Source organism: Silene latifolia, chromosome 9 (assembly GCF_048544455.1).
Source record: "Silene latifolia isolate original U9 population chromosome 9, ASM4854445v1, whole genome shotgun sequence".
In the NCBI taxonomy this organism is placed as follows: Eukaryota; Viridiplantae; Streptophyta; class Magnoliopsida; order Caryophyllales; family Caryophyllaceae; genus Silene; species Silene latifolia.
In genome coordinates, this window is record NC_133534.1 from 150,011,734 (window position 1) to 150,023,742 (window position 12,009).

General features: G+C 39.7%; 1 protein-coding gene across 1 annotated transcript; it reads left to right on the top strand.

Annotated features, from left to right (window-relative positions):
- The first annotated feature begins 6,486 nt into the window (after window positions 1–6,486).
- On the top strand, window positions 6,487–7,254 carry LOC141601750 (uncharacterized). Its single transcript, XM_074422052.1, has one exon. It carries the CDS (start codon window positions 6,487–6,489, stop codon window positions 7,252–7,254), a length of 768 nt encoding a protein of 255 aa, XP_074278153.1.
- Window positions 7,255–12,009: the final 4,755 nt, after the last annotated feature.

Genomic DNA, 12,009 nt, shown 5'->3' on the forward strand with positions numbered 1-12,009 from the left:
ACACCTACAAGTCGACTTAATCTTCCCTACTCAACTATATGCATGGTCTAATGAGACTCGAGTTGGTTTATGTCTTACAAGTCTCATTGAAAAGATAGTTGATGGGTAAAAAGTGCAAGGATTCATAGGCTCGCATTTCATCAAACATAACATGTGCATAACTTGAGTTCACAACAAGCAAGCAAATAAACTATGAAAGCATATTAATTTAAGCATGAATCATTCCCCATGTTTGTTTCCCCTAATTACCCATTAACCCTAGCTAAGACACTACTCACTCATTATCATGTTGAACATGCTAGCAAGGTTGTCAATCACACCAACAAAGTAAAACATGATGAATAAATGAAAGTGATTAACAATAATTAAAAAGGGATTAAGAGAATTATACCTACTAATGATTCCAATAATAAATCAAAGAATAAAAGAAGTACTTGATGCTTGATTGGGAGGTTTTCAATCTCCCAATAATAACCCAAATAATCTTCAATTACCCAAAATAAAGGATGAACAAGAGAGAGAGATTAAGGAAGTAAAACTTGTATTAAAACTTGATTAAATGTTGATTATAAAATTAAAGAGATATTTGATTGATATTAACTACTCTAAAGGTTGCTAAGAAGAACATCCTCCTCTTATCCAAATATAGGATACCGGATGCTTGAGAGGCACTCTCTAGGGCGATTTTTCTTTTCCTTTTCCGGTCATGCCTCGCTTAAAAAAATCTACTGCGCCGCCTGCTCCTCCTCGTCGGGGACGTTCCCAATCGGAGCTGGCTGCTGAAGAGACTCATTTTACTCCTCAGGTACCTATTTTGAATGACTGTATTTCACATGCTTTCGCGGCTTCGACATCCCGAAACCCTAGATCGAATCATATTTCTGTTAGCACTGGTGGTTCGCCGCCGCGAACTAGTACTCCTGTTGTTATTCCGTCGGTAGCGGTTCCATCTGTTCCGGTGATTCCTAAGTCAAAACCTACCTGGGCTGAGCGTATCGCCAAGTCGCCTGTGGGTATGGAATTACATCTGGTTAAGGACTCCTCTGATAGTGGTGTGGTAATTGATGCTGAGGACATAGTGGATGAATGTAATACCACTCAAATTTTATTGTATCAATATTTTCTAAACTCGAACTTCGGGACAAAGTTCCTTTTAATAGGGGAAGATTGTATTAACCCTATTATTTTACACATTTTAAAAATATATTTTATAATCGTTTTATTGGTATTTTAATTCAATAGAAGGAAAAAAAAACTGTTTTTATTAGAATAATGGTTAAAGGTCAGAGTTGAATTCCTAACTCATATCCTATTATTTTCCCATCTCATAAATCCTCCTTGGTAACCTTGTTTCCCTAATTTCTTACCTTTCCTATTAGCTGTCATATTCTAAAAGTCTAAATCTACCAAGTACTTAACCCTATGATAATCATCAACTATCTCGTTTAACCTTAATTGATCCATCATTATCACCAACACTTGTTCCCTTCTTAAATCAATATATTGTATCCGCTTATCTTTGTTCAAATTATGCTGCTCTCGCTTCTTTTTGCCTGGCCTGGTGGTTTCTCCATAACAATCGTTTATCCAATTGATCGATTTTAGGTTGAGTTTTATATGTTCGATGGATTTTGGTCTTGTGAAATTTAAGGTAACACGATTCTACCGATCCTATTATAATTAATATTGTTCGGGGTTGCATGAATATTGTTTATTGTTCTATGTATATATGTGCTGAACTTTGAGATTATTATGTATATTTGTTTCTTTGTGATTATATGCGGAGTTTGTATGTATTACGTATTACTAGTTACTAGTATAGCTATCTTAATTTTATATAGGACAAGTTGAATGGGATTTAGTTTTGCTGTAGAGAATGTTTAACCGTTATCCAATTTGAAAGTGGTTTGTGAATTTGGCAGTGGGATATTAATGGTGGAGTAAGGCAATTCTTGTTAACCTATAATTGGGAAATAGGCTTTTAGTTGAATATCGCATTGTTAATAATTGGGATTTGTTAGTTTGATAACAAGCTATAAGGTAATGATCTTGGGTCGTGATACTCTCGTTGAGATTAAGAACTCGTTGATGTTTTGAGATCTTGGATTGTCGGTATTGTGTCTTTATCTTTGTTCCTTTGACATTGACTCGTGGGTGAGTAGTTTAGAGTATTTACTCTAAGTGTTGAGCACGGTTCTCCGAACCTTTGACAATATCGATATTGAAATTGAGATTAAAATTGGTTACTGGTATTGAGTTATGAGTTATGGGGCCTTTGAGCCAAGTTATGTTTATGATCCAGTGTGGCCATGGTTTGCGTTAGTTATTTGAGTTTGAAATCGATATTGAGATGGAAATATTGTTTCGCGGGTTTTATCCGCCAGTTCACTCACCCCTTGTCCTTGGCTTAGGTTCGACGATAAGAATACGATACTTGGTTATCTGGGAGTATTATTTTGAGATGGAGTAATGAGTTGTGACTTGGTTAATTATTAGGACGAGAGAGTGTATTATATTATGGAGTAGGTTTGAGTATGAGATGAGTTAACGGGGAGTGTTTTTATTATTCTCTCTGTTTATTTTTATTATTACGTGTTTGTGTTTCCACGCCATGACCAAAAACTATTCTGCTTATATTGAGATATTATCTGTTACTCAGCTTTCCGGCTGACGTGTTTTCTCCCTTCGGGGCTACTCGTCATGGGGGTAGTTTCTTTCTGTCTTCTGATTTTATTTTCAGGTGACTTCCGCTGCTGTTCAAAAAGGATTTTATTTCAGGTGAAGATTTTATTTAAAGCTTTGTAAAAGTTTGACTTATTTTATAGTTCATTTTGTATAATAAGAATTCGTTTTGTAATAAGAGACTTTGTATATTAATTATAATATCCTTGTATTTCGGCCATTTTTGTATGTAAAAGTTAGTTTTAATTTTGCCGAAAATCAGGGGTGTTACAATGAAGTTGCGTATTGGTCCAATACTCTAGTGGGGGAATTCATAGGTGGGAAACCCTCTTTGGTTCAGGTCAGGAAATTTGTGGCTAAGAATTGGAACCAGGTGCAGAAGCTTGAAGTCCTCTACTACAAGAAGGGATGCTTCTTTTTCAGATTTCCCAGTGAGGGGGATTTGTGTACCATTCTGAGAGGTAGTACTTGGAGCTTAGGAAATCACTCTCTTGTGATGAAGAGATGGACTCCCCATATTTCTAAGGAGCTGGACTCTATATCACGAGTACCAGTCTGGGTCAGCTTGCCTGATCTTGATCCTATTTTCTGGTCTGAAAAGGCTTTGAGCAAGATTGCTAGTAAGCTAGGTACTCCTATGTATGCAGATCCTGTCACTACGCATAAGGAGAGGCTATCCCTTGCTCGTATTTTGGTTGAAGTGGATGTTTCTGAGTCTCTACCTGCAGATGTTCTCCTGCGTACTCCTTATGGGCAAGTTTTGCAAAGGGTGGTTTATGAGTGGTTACCATATTACTGCTCTCATTGTAAGAAGTTGGGCCTTGAGGTTCAGAAATGTAGGCTCCTTAAACCAAAGCCTACTCCACCTGTGGCTGCTACTGTTCAGGCTGGTGGGATTTCTAAGGAGGCAGTGGTTATCCTTAAGCCCGTGCGTGATACATCAGTTGAACCAGTGGTTTCAGAGGTTGTTGTTCCAACTGAGACAGTGGGTGAGGTTCCAGCGGAACCAGTGGCTCATGTGACGCAGGAATCTCCTGGGACTGTGAAGACTTCTGGGGTGAATCAGACTGGTGGCAAGGGTACCTTTCATAAAAGGATTATACATGTGTTAAATGTATTGGTTGATGATAGGGTGCAGTTTCACTTTGAAGAAAGGGATGTTGAGGATACTGAACCCCCTCCTTTACATTCACCATGAAAATTGGAGTTTGGAATATCCGAGGTATGAATAAAGCGTTTAAACAACGTGAAGTAGTGGATTGTTTTAAAAGGAATAATTTGGACATTATGGGAATAAATGAAACAAGAGTGCGTAGTTACAAGTTTAATTACATTAGTAGATTGAGTTTTCCTTTTTTCAGTATTCTGACTAACTATGACCTGCATGATAATGGTCGTATTTGGGTCATCTGGAATAAAGCAAGTCTGGTGGTTAAGCCTTTGTCTATTGGTAATCAGTGGATTCATGTCCATGTTGAGTCTCCTGGATGTCCCACTATTCAGGTGTCTTTTATATATGGTCTGAATTCTTTGGAGGGGAGAGCAGGTCTGTGGTCTTTTATGCAAAACTGCATTCCTAATGGCCCTTGGATTTATTTAAGGGATTATAATTGTGTAAGGAATACGGATGAGAGGATTAGTAGTAAGCCTGCAAACCTCCAGGCTATTGATGAATTTAATAATGCTATTTCTTCCTCTGTTTTGGATGAGCTTGTTACCCATGGCTGCACTTTCACATGGACTAACAAGCAGGATGAGAATGACAGGAAGTGGATGAGATTGGATAGAGTTTTGGTAAACTCAGACTGGATTCAGAGGTTCCCTGCTTCCTATGTTGATGCTTTGGTGGCTGGTGTCTCTGACCATTCCCCATTAGTTATCACTGTTCAGACTAATGATGTTCAGAGACTAAAGCAGTTTAGAGACCTCAACTGTTGGGGTCAGGATCCCTCCTTTGTTCCTGTGGTTATGAAGGTTTGCGAGTCTGAGATTCAGGGTTGTCCTCTGTACAAGCTGATCACTCATCTAAAATTGGTGAAGTGGAAACTTAAGGATCTTCATAAAGGGGTCTATTCCAATGTGGCTGATAGAGCTAAGGATGCTAGGAGTGCTCTGGATCACTGTCAGGCTCAGATTCAAGAAGCTCCCCTTGATGAGAATCTGCTCAGGCTGGAGGAAACCTTAATTGAGAAGTATTGTAAGTTAAGGAATGCTGAGCTTAGTATGATTTATCAGAGGGCTAAGATCACAGATGTTAAGATGATGGATGCTAGTACTCAATATTTCTTTGCTAAAGTTGTTGCCAATAGGAGTAGGAGTCATATCAGCAAAATTCAGAATACTATTGGGTTGGACTGTACTACCTTTGACAGCATCTCTGATGCGTTTTTGGATTATTATAAGGGTTTGTTGGGGACTGCCTCTCAGGTTAGTCCTATTGAGGATGTTATTGTTCTTAGGGGCCCTTGCCTTCTTCAGAATCAGAAGGATTTGCTGGTGGCTGCTGTAACTGAAGCAGAGGTTCATGATGCCTTATTCTCTATTGACATAAATAAAAGCCCTGGTCCAGATGGCTTTTCATCAGGTTTTTTCAGACAGTCTTGGAGTATTATCAGGAAAGAATTTTTGAAGGCCATCCAGGATTTTTTCAAAACTGGGAGACTTCTGAAGGAAGTAAATTCCACCATTATTTCTCTTATCCCAAAACAGGATCATCCTAATACTGTTCAAGATTTCAGGCCCATCTCCTGTTGCTCTACTATCTTCAAAACTATTAGTAAGATCCTTACTAAGAGGCTCAAGACTGTGATGCCTGACCTAGTGGGATTAGAACAGTCTGCTTTCACTCAGGATAGGTCTATTGGTGATAATATTCTGCTGGCTCATGAACTAGTGGCAGGTTATGGTAGGAAGAACTCCTCCCCAAGATGCGTTATAAAGGTAGATATCAAAAAAGCATTTGACTCAGTTAACTGGGACTTTCTAAAAGCTATTCTACCTCTTTTTGGTTTTCCCCCTCAGTTTTGCCACTGGATTATTACTTGTGTTACTACTACGAGATTTTCTCTCAATATTAATGGATCTTTTGTGGGTTACTTTGAGGGTAAGAGGGGTCTCAGGCAGGGAGATCCTCTCTCCCCTCTTCTCTTTGTGTTGAGTATGGAAGTGCTTTCACGGATGCTTAGAAGGCTTAATGACTCCAGTTTTAGTTATCACCCAAAATGCTGCAGAATTGGTCTCACCCATCTAACTTTTGCAGATGATCTCTTAGTGTTTGCTAGAGGAGACTTCCCATCAGTCAAAGCAGTGGAAAATTGTCTTCGGAAATTTTCTGAGTTCTCTGGTTTGCAACCTAATCCAGCAAAGACTAATATATACTTTGGAGGAGTGCATCCTGATGTCAAAAACCTTATGTTATGTGATACCAGCTACCTTGAAGGGACATTCCCTTTTAGGTATCTTGGTGTCCCTCTTCATTCTTCAAGATTGACAAGGGTTATGTATCATTCCCTTTTGGATAAAATCAAGAGTAAGGTTACTTATTGGGCAAACAAGTACTTATCTTATGCAGGCAAGGTTCAATTGATCAATTATGTGATCTTTGGCATTGAGACTTTTTGGTGTGCTAGCTTTCTTTTACCTAAAGGGGTTATGTAGGAGATTGAAAGGTTGTGTAGACAATTCCTATGGAATTATCAAGCTGCTAGGAAAATGGTTTTTTTTGCGTGGAGTAAGGTGTGTAGAACAAGGCAGCAAGGGGGGTTTGATATTCGAGAAATTCTAAGCTAGAATAAAACTTTGTTGATGAGACTCTTCTGGAGACTTGCTACTGGTGTTCCATCCATCTGGGTGCACTGGCTCCACCACTATACTCTTCAGGGAGCTGATATCTGGACTGTGGTTCCTGGTAATGCCACGTCCATCATCTGGAAAGCTCTGCTGCTCACCCGTGATGATTTTATTAGTTTGGTTGGCTCTGTGGACATTGCTAAAAACCTGTTGAGTGGATGGAGTCTCTCTGGTTCTCTATTGTTGCACCGGGTTTACTCTGTCTTTAAGGGCAGGCACTCCAATCTGCAGTGGGCAAAGCCTTTAATGGACCAGGTGGTGCGGCCTAAACATGCTATCATGACGAGGCTGGCAGTGCAAAATGTCTTACCTACTGTGGATAATTTGATTAGAAGAGGGATGGTCATTGTGAACAGGTGCTCCTTATGTATGGCAGATTTGGAGAGCATTAGGCACCTGTACTTTGCCTGTCCTTATTCTAGCTCCGTCTATCAGCAAATTCTCCTTTGGATGGGTGTTACTCGCAGACCATTATGCTTGAGACAGGAATTACTATCTCTTTCCAGGTATAATGGAAAAGGTTGGAAAAAGAAATGGGCTATGGGGTGTGTTGCTGCTGTTGTTTATCTTCTATGGCAGGAACGAAATCGAAGGTTGTTTGAGGAGGCTTCAAGGAATGTGGATCAATTGGTGAAGATAATTAAATATTTTGTTTCCAATAGATTATATGTGAATGTAAGAGACTATCTATTTGATGAGGTAGTGGCACATCTAGTACCGTAGTTATACGGTACCATTAGAGGCTTGCTTGTAAGAAATTGTGCTTTTTTCTTATTCTAATGAGAAGCTGATTTCTTCCAAAAAAAAAAAAAAAAAAAAAGAAGAACATCCTCTTCTAATTAGACTAATGGGGTATTTATAGTGGGGATTAGGTACATAAATTAGGGTTTACTAAGGGCTTAAATGACGATCAAGTCATTGAGGAATCGCCGGTCTCTAGGGAGACTCCGGTCTCTTTTTCGCCGGTCTTAGAAAAAGATGCGCATCCTTCCTTGAAGCTTGTAGAAGACGAAAGTACTGTCTGGGAATCCGGGCGTCTTTGGCACGGGACGGGCAGATTTGGGCGTTCCTGGACGGGCGTCCAGGGGGTGAAGACGGGCGTCTTGTGGAGGTTTTGCCAGGGCGTCTTGTGGAGGAAGACGCTCGGATTGTGGGTGGTGGACGGGCGTCTTCAAGGCAATCCGCACGGATTGTCAAATAGTTTCATTCCTTCTTCTTTTCTTCCTTTTTCTTCATAGAATCCTTGAGGATTTCCTCGGGGATGCAAGGATCTTTTCTCATCATTGCCCATCTACTATAGTATGTACAAAGGCCTTCTAATCTTGTCTCTCCTTGATGCTTGGTTATTGAATTCAGTCAATTTAGCCTCATTTTGCCATGAAAATGCAAGGTTTGCACTCCTTTCCTACCAAGGACACAAAACCTCAAAGAATATGCAAAACAAAGAACTAAAGACAATAAATGACCCAAATATGCACTAAAAAGCATGGGAACAAGGCTAATTCGGGGACTAAATATGCTCTAGTTATGGTCACATCAAATATCCCCAAACCGAACCTTTGCTCGTCCCGAGTAAAGAGGTGACAAAGACTAGGACCATTATTTAAACTAACCTAATAACATAGCTGGCATGAAACAATTAGCGGGTCTCACTCCGCCCCTTCAACTCACAACAAGACAACCATGAGGTAGGATGCCTTCTTGCAAGGCAAGGTGGGTCTTGCCAAAATGGCGACACATCCAAACATTAAGCATACAAAATCAAGTAATGGATGCATCTACAAAAGAATAGCCACTTTCCTCATCTAAGTGGCGGAAATTATCTACATGGGAAGTAATTCATGGGTACACACTCCTTCATAGATGCAATTTCTTCAAACTACTAAGCCTAGAAGGATACCAATAAATCACCTCCAAGTTGTGTCAAGCTAGGGTACCTTTGTCCTCAATCGTTAAATGCTTTTGTCAAGAATAGACTCCCTATGGTGTTAGAAACACTTGAGGATCGCGGAATTCCCCCTCTTGCCTAGACAAGAAGAAGGGTCGTCCCCTCTCTACCATGCACAAAAATGGATACGATGGATAAAGGGATCAATAGATAATTGAGTTTTATTTTGGGAGTTTGCTTTGTTGTTTTCCCCCCAATTTCTTGTGGCATATAACACTTGAGAACATTTTCTTGCCATTTCTTTGATGTTTGGCTTTTCAACACTTGACAACTTTTAACTTTTTGCATTTTCTTTTTGAACATTTTCAAAGTTACCCCATATGTAGTGAGAGTGCCTTATATTTGAAGCATTGGGAGTCTATTTTCGCTCCTCTTTTCATTTGATGCATTTTGCAAACATTCTTTCACTTTTCATTTCATTGAAATCAAATCAATTTCTTTTTGTGCCCATTCCCTTTGATGACAAAAATGTGGTAGAACATGGATGATGGATGCATGCATGGTTTCAAGGGTCACCTTGGAATAAACGATAGCCAAGGAGTTATCACACCACAAGGTACTCTTGACTAGGCCTTAATCCATGGGTCAAAGGATACTAGCATGACACATCCTAGGGTGTTTTACAAGCATTCTAACAAGCAAAGTCTTAAGAAAAAAAAGCATCTACTAGGGCCTATATACACTTGTCAAGTTTCCCAAGTAGACGGTTTCACAAAATTTTTCTAACATGCAAACTACATGCCATGATGTAACTAGCATATAAACATCCTAATGCATAAGATTCTACCAACTAATATCCCATATAATCTAAATGCAAGTCCTAGATTCACATTGTTATACCGCATCAATCAAAATAAAGCCACATAGTCATTAACATAAAGAGGAAAAAGGAGATTGGAAAGATCATACCATGCGGTCTTCATGATCCTCATGTCTCGGATGTGGCATAGTCAATCAATGTGAACAAGGATAAAACAAACACATTATATACAATAATATATACATGACTACACTACCAAGGAAATGAACTTGTTTTTGGATTTTCAAATTTTTCAAATTTTTATGGTTTTTCGAAATTTTTTGATTTTTTTTGGATTTTTGAATAAAAGCTAAGTTAGAATTCCCCATCCCCACACTAATATGGGCATTGTCCTCAATGGCCAAAATGATGGGAAATCATGCAAGCATGATGCATGAATTCTACACTAAATGCAAACTATACTAATCTACACCACATGATGCATGGGTTTTTGTTTATGACGGAGAGCGTAATTTAGATTACCTCCCGTTGCGTATGCATGTACTTCCCCAAACCGAGATAGACATTATTTCTAATGTCCTAAAGTTGGAGGTAGTTCATGCACACAAGATGCAATGCATGAAACTAAATTTCTCATTTTAGATTTTCAAAAGTGGGAACAATGAAATAAGAACAACTCAATGGGGCCGAGGTGTTAGTCCTCTATGTTGCTAGGACTCTCCAACCATAGACAATGTCAAATAATGTACAAGTTAACAAAACATAAACTTCTTTCATGAAAATTAAAAATAAAGAGAAGAGATGAGGAAACTTCACTTAAGCTTGAGATGGGTGCCTCACGCCCGCTCCATCTAGCTATGAAGAGATCCTCTAGAGATCGCCGTCATCTCCCTCTAGATCACTATCCCATATTTCCTTGGATGCATCTCTTGTATTCCGGTCCATGAACTCGTCCTCTTCACTTACAAGCTCCACCATGTCCCCTCCGCAAGAATTGTTGCTCCCTTCCTCTTGTCGCCCGTTTGCCCTTTCATTTGCCCTCTCCGAATTGGGGAAGAGTATATCCATTTGTGCCAAGAGGGAAATGCTCCCTCCTCACTAATCTTTCCCCTTTGAATCATATCGTGGTATTGAGGATAGAGTGCATAATAATTGTCCACGGTAGCTTCATATTGTCGGAAGTGCAAATCTTGTAGAATTCCTGTTACAAAGTCATCACGGGGAAGGATAAAGGGGTTGGGATGGTTGTACGGTTGATAAGGAAATGGGTAGGGAGGCACTTTGATTTTCTCATCTTGAGGTTGTTGCTCTTGTTGTTGTTGTTGTTGTTGTTGTTGGGGATTTGGAGGTGGTGGTGCTTGCCTTGCTTGGGTTGGGTTGGGTTTGGAGGGATGAGGTAGGATGGGATTGGTGATAAAGGTCCTCTTCTTGGTGAGATTCTTGGTAGGTCGGTCATTGGTAGGTAGATTGGATCACTTCCTTTCGTTATCCACTTGATCCTTTTATCGACCCCCTCAAGGGTTATCCAATGATGATGAATAAGAAGAAGGTCTTCATTTATCCCTGTATTTCCGGAAAGAGGAGCATACTCATTATTCTCATTGAATTTTGGATTGAAATGCTTTGCAATTTTCGTAATGAGCCCTCTATTAAAAATGTGCTTCATCCCATCATCATCACCGTTCCTAAACTTTGCCCATTTTTCGAGTAGCACAAGAGGCGCATTGAAGCGGTACCCACCCCTTCCTTGGATATTGAGATAAGACTCCATGAACACAAGGTCAAGTTCGTTCACTATTGTCGGATCTCGGCGAGCAAGTAGAGTGCCGGAAAGGAACCGGTAAGTAAGTCTTAAAATAGGATTTTGAATGTGGAAAGCTAGACACTCCTTGATGTACATGAAATCTCGGCCGGTCATGGCCCTCCATAGGGGTGAAACACTATATCTCTTCGGTTTTGATGTCCGGGTAGGCGAGACATCGAGACCAAGCACATTAGAAAATTCCACTAGAGTCATAATTCTTGAAACACTTTCCAACCTAAATTCTATGCATATTGTTCTATTCAAGGTTGTAATCTTCAAGAAGGTCAAAATTTCAAGCACAAGGGATCGGTAAGTTTGCTCATGCATGTGGAAAAGGGTAGAGAGAACAAACAGTTCAAAAAGAGCTTTCATTTGATGATAAATCCCAAGTTTCTTTAAAGTACTATGACATAAAAACTTAGTAGGGAGAATGTTCTTACGAAGAAGCCGGTGGAAAACGAGTCTTTGTACATCATTGACGAATTCAACATTGGAGAAATCATCAAGTCTTGTAAGATCCACAATTTCTTCATGCTCCCTTCTTAATGTGTTGATATGGGAGGTAGAAGAGCTTCCTCTTACCCTTGATATTCTCCTATCCCTAAAGGAAGATCCCTTTGGTGGCATTCTTTGATTGTTGAGCTGGAATTTTTGATTTGTTAAAGTATAAAGATGCTCCTTGGGGATTGAATGTTGCCTTTGGAACCCTAGAAAATTGGGCCTTTTTTATTTTGTGGGGTAAAAGAGTGATTGGGATATACTTTGGAGTCATAAGGAGGTGGGTTTTTATAATACAAGTGGAAGGAAGGGTGATGTGTCACAAATTGTGTGGTGGGGTGTAATAAAATTAGGAAAAATCGGGGTTGATTTACCGCAGGAAGACGAGCGGATTCGAGCACAAGACGCTCGGATTCCAGCATTTCGGGACGAGCGGATTTAAGGGAAGACGCTCAGATTCTGTGACAG

What these genes read in the sequence shown, in the direction of transcription:
- LOC141601750 (XM_074422052.1), top strand. Translation starts at nt 6,487, where the DNA reads ATGAGACTCTTCTGGAGACTTGCTACTGGTGTTCCATCCATCTGGGTG.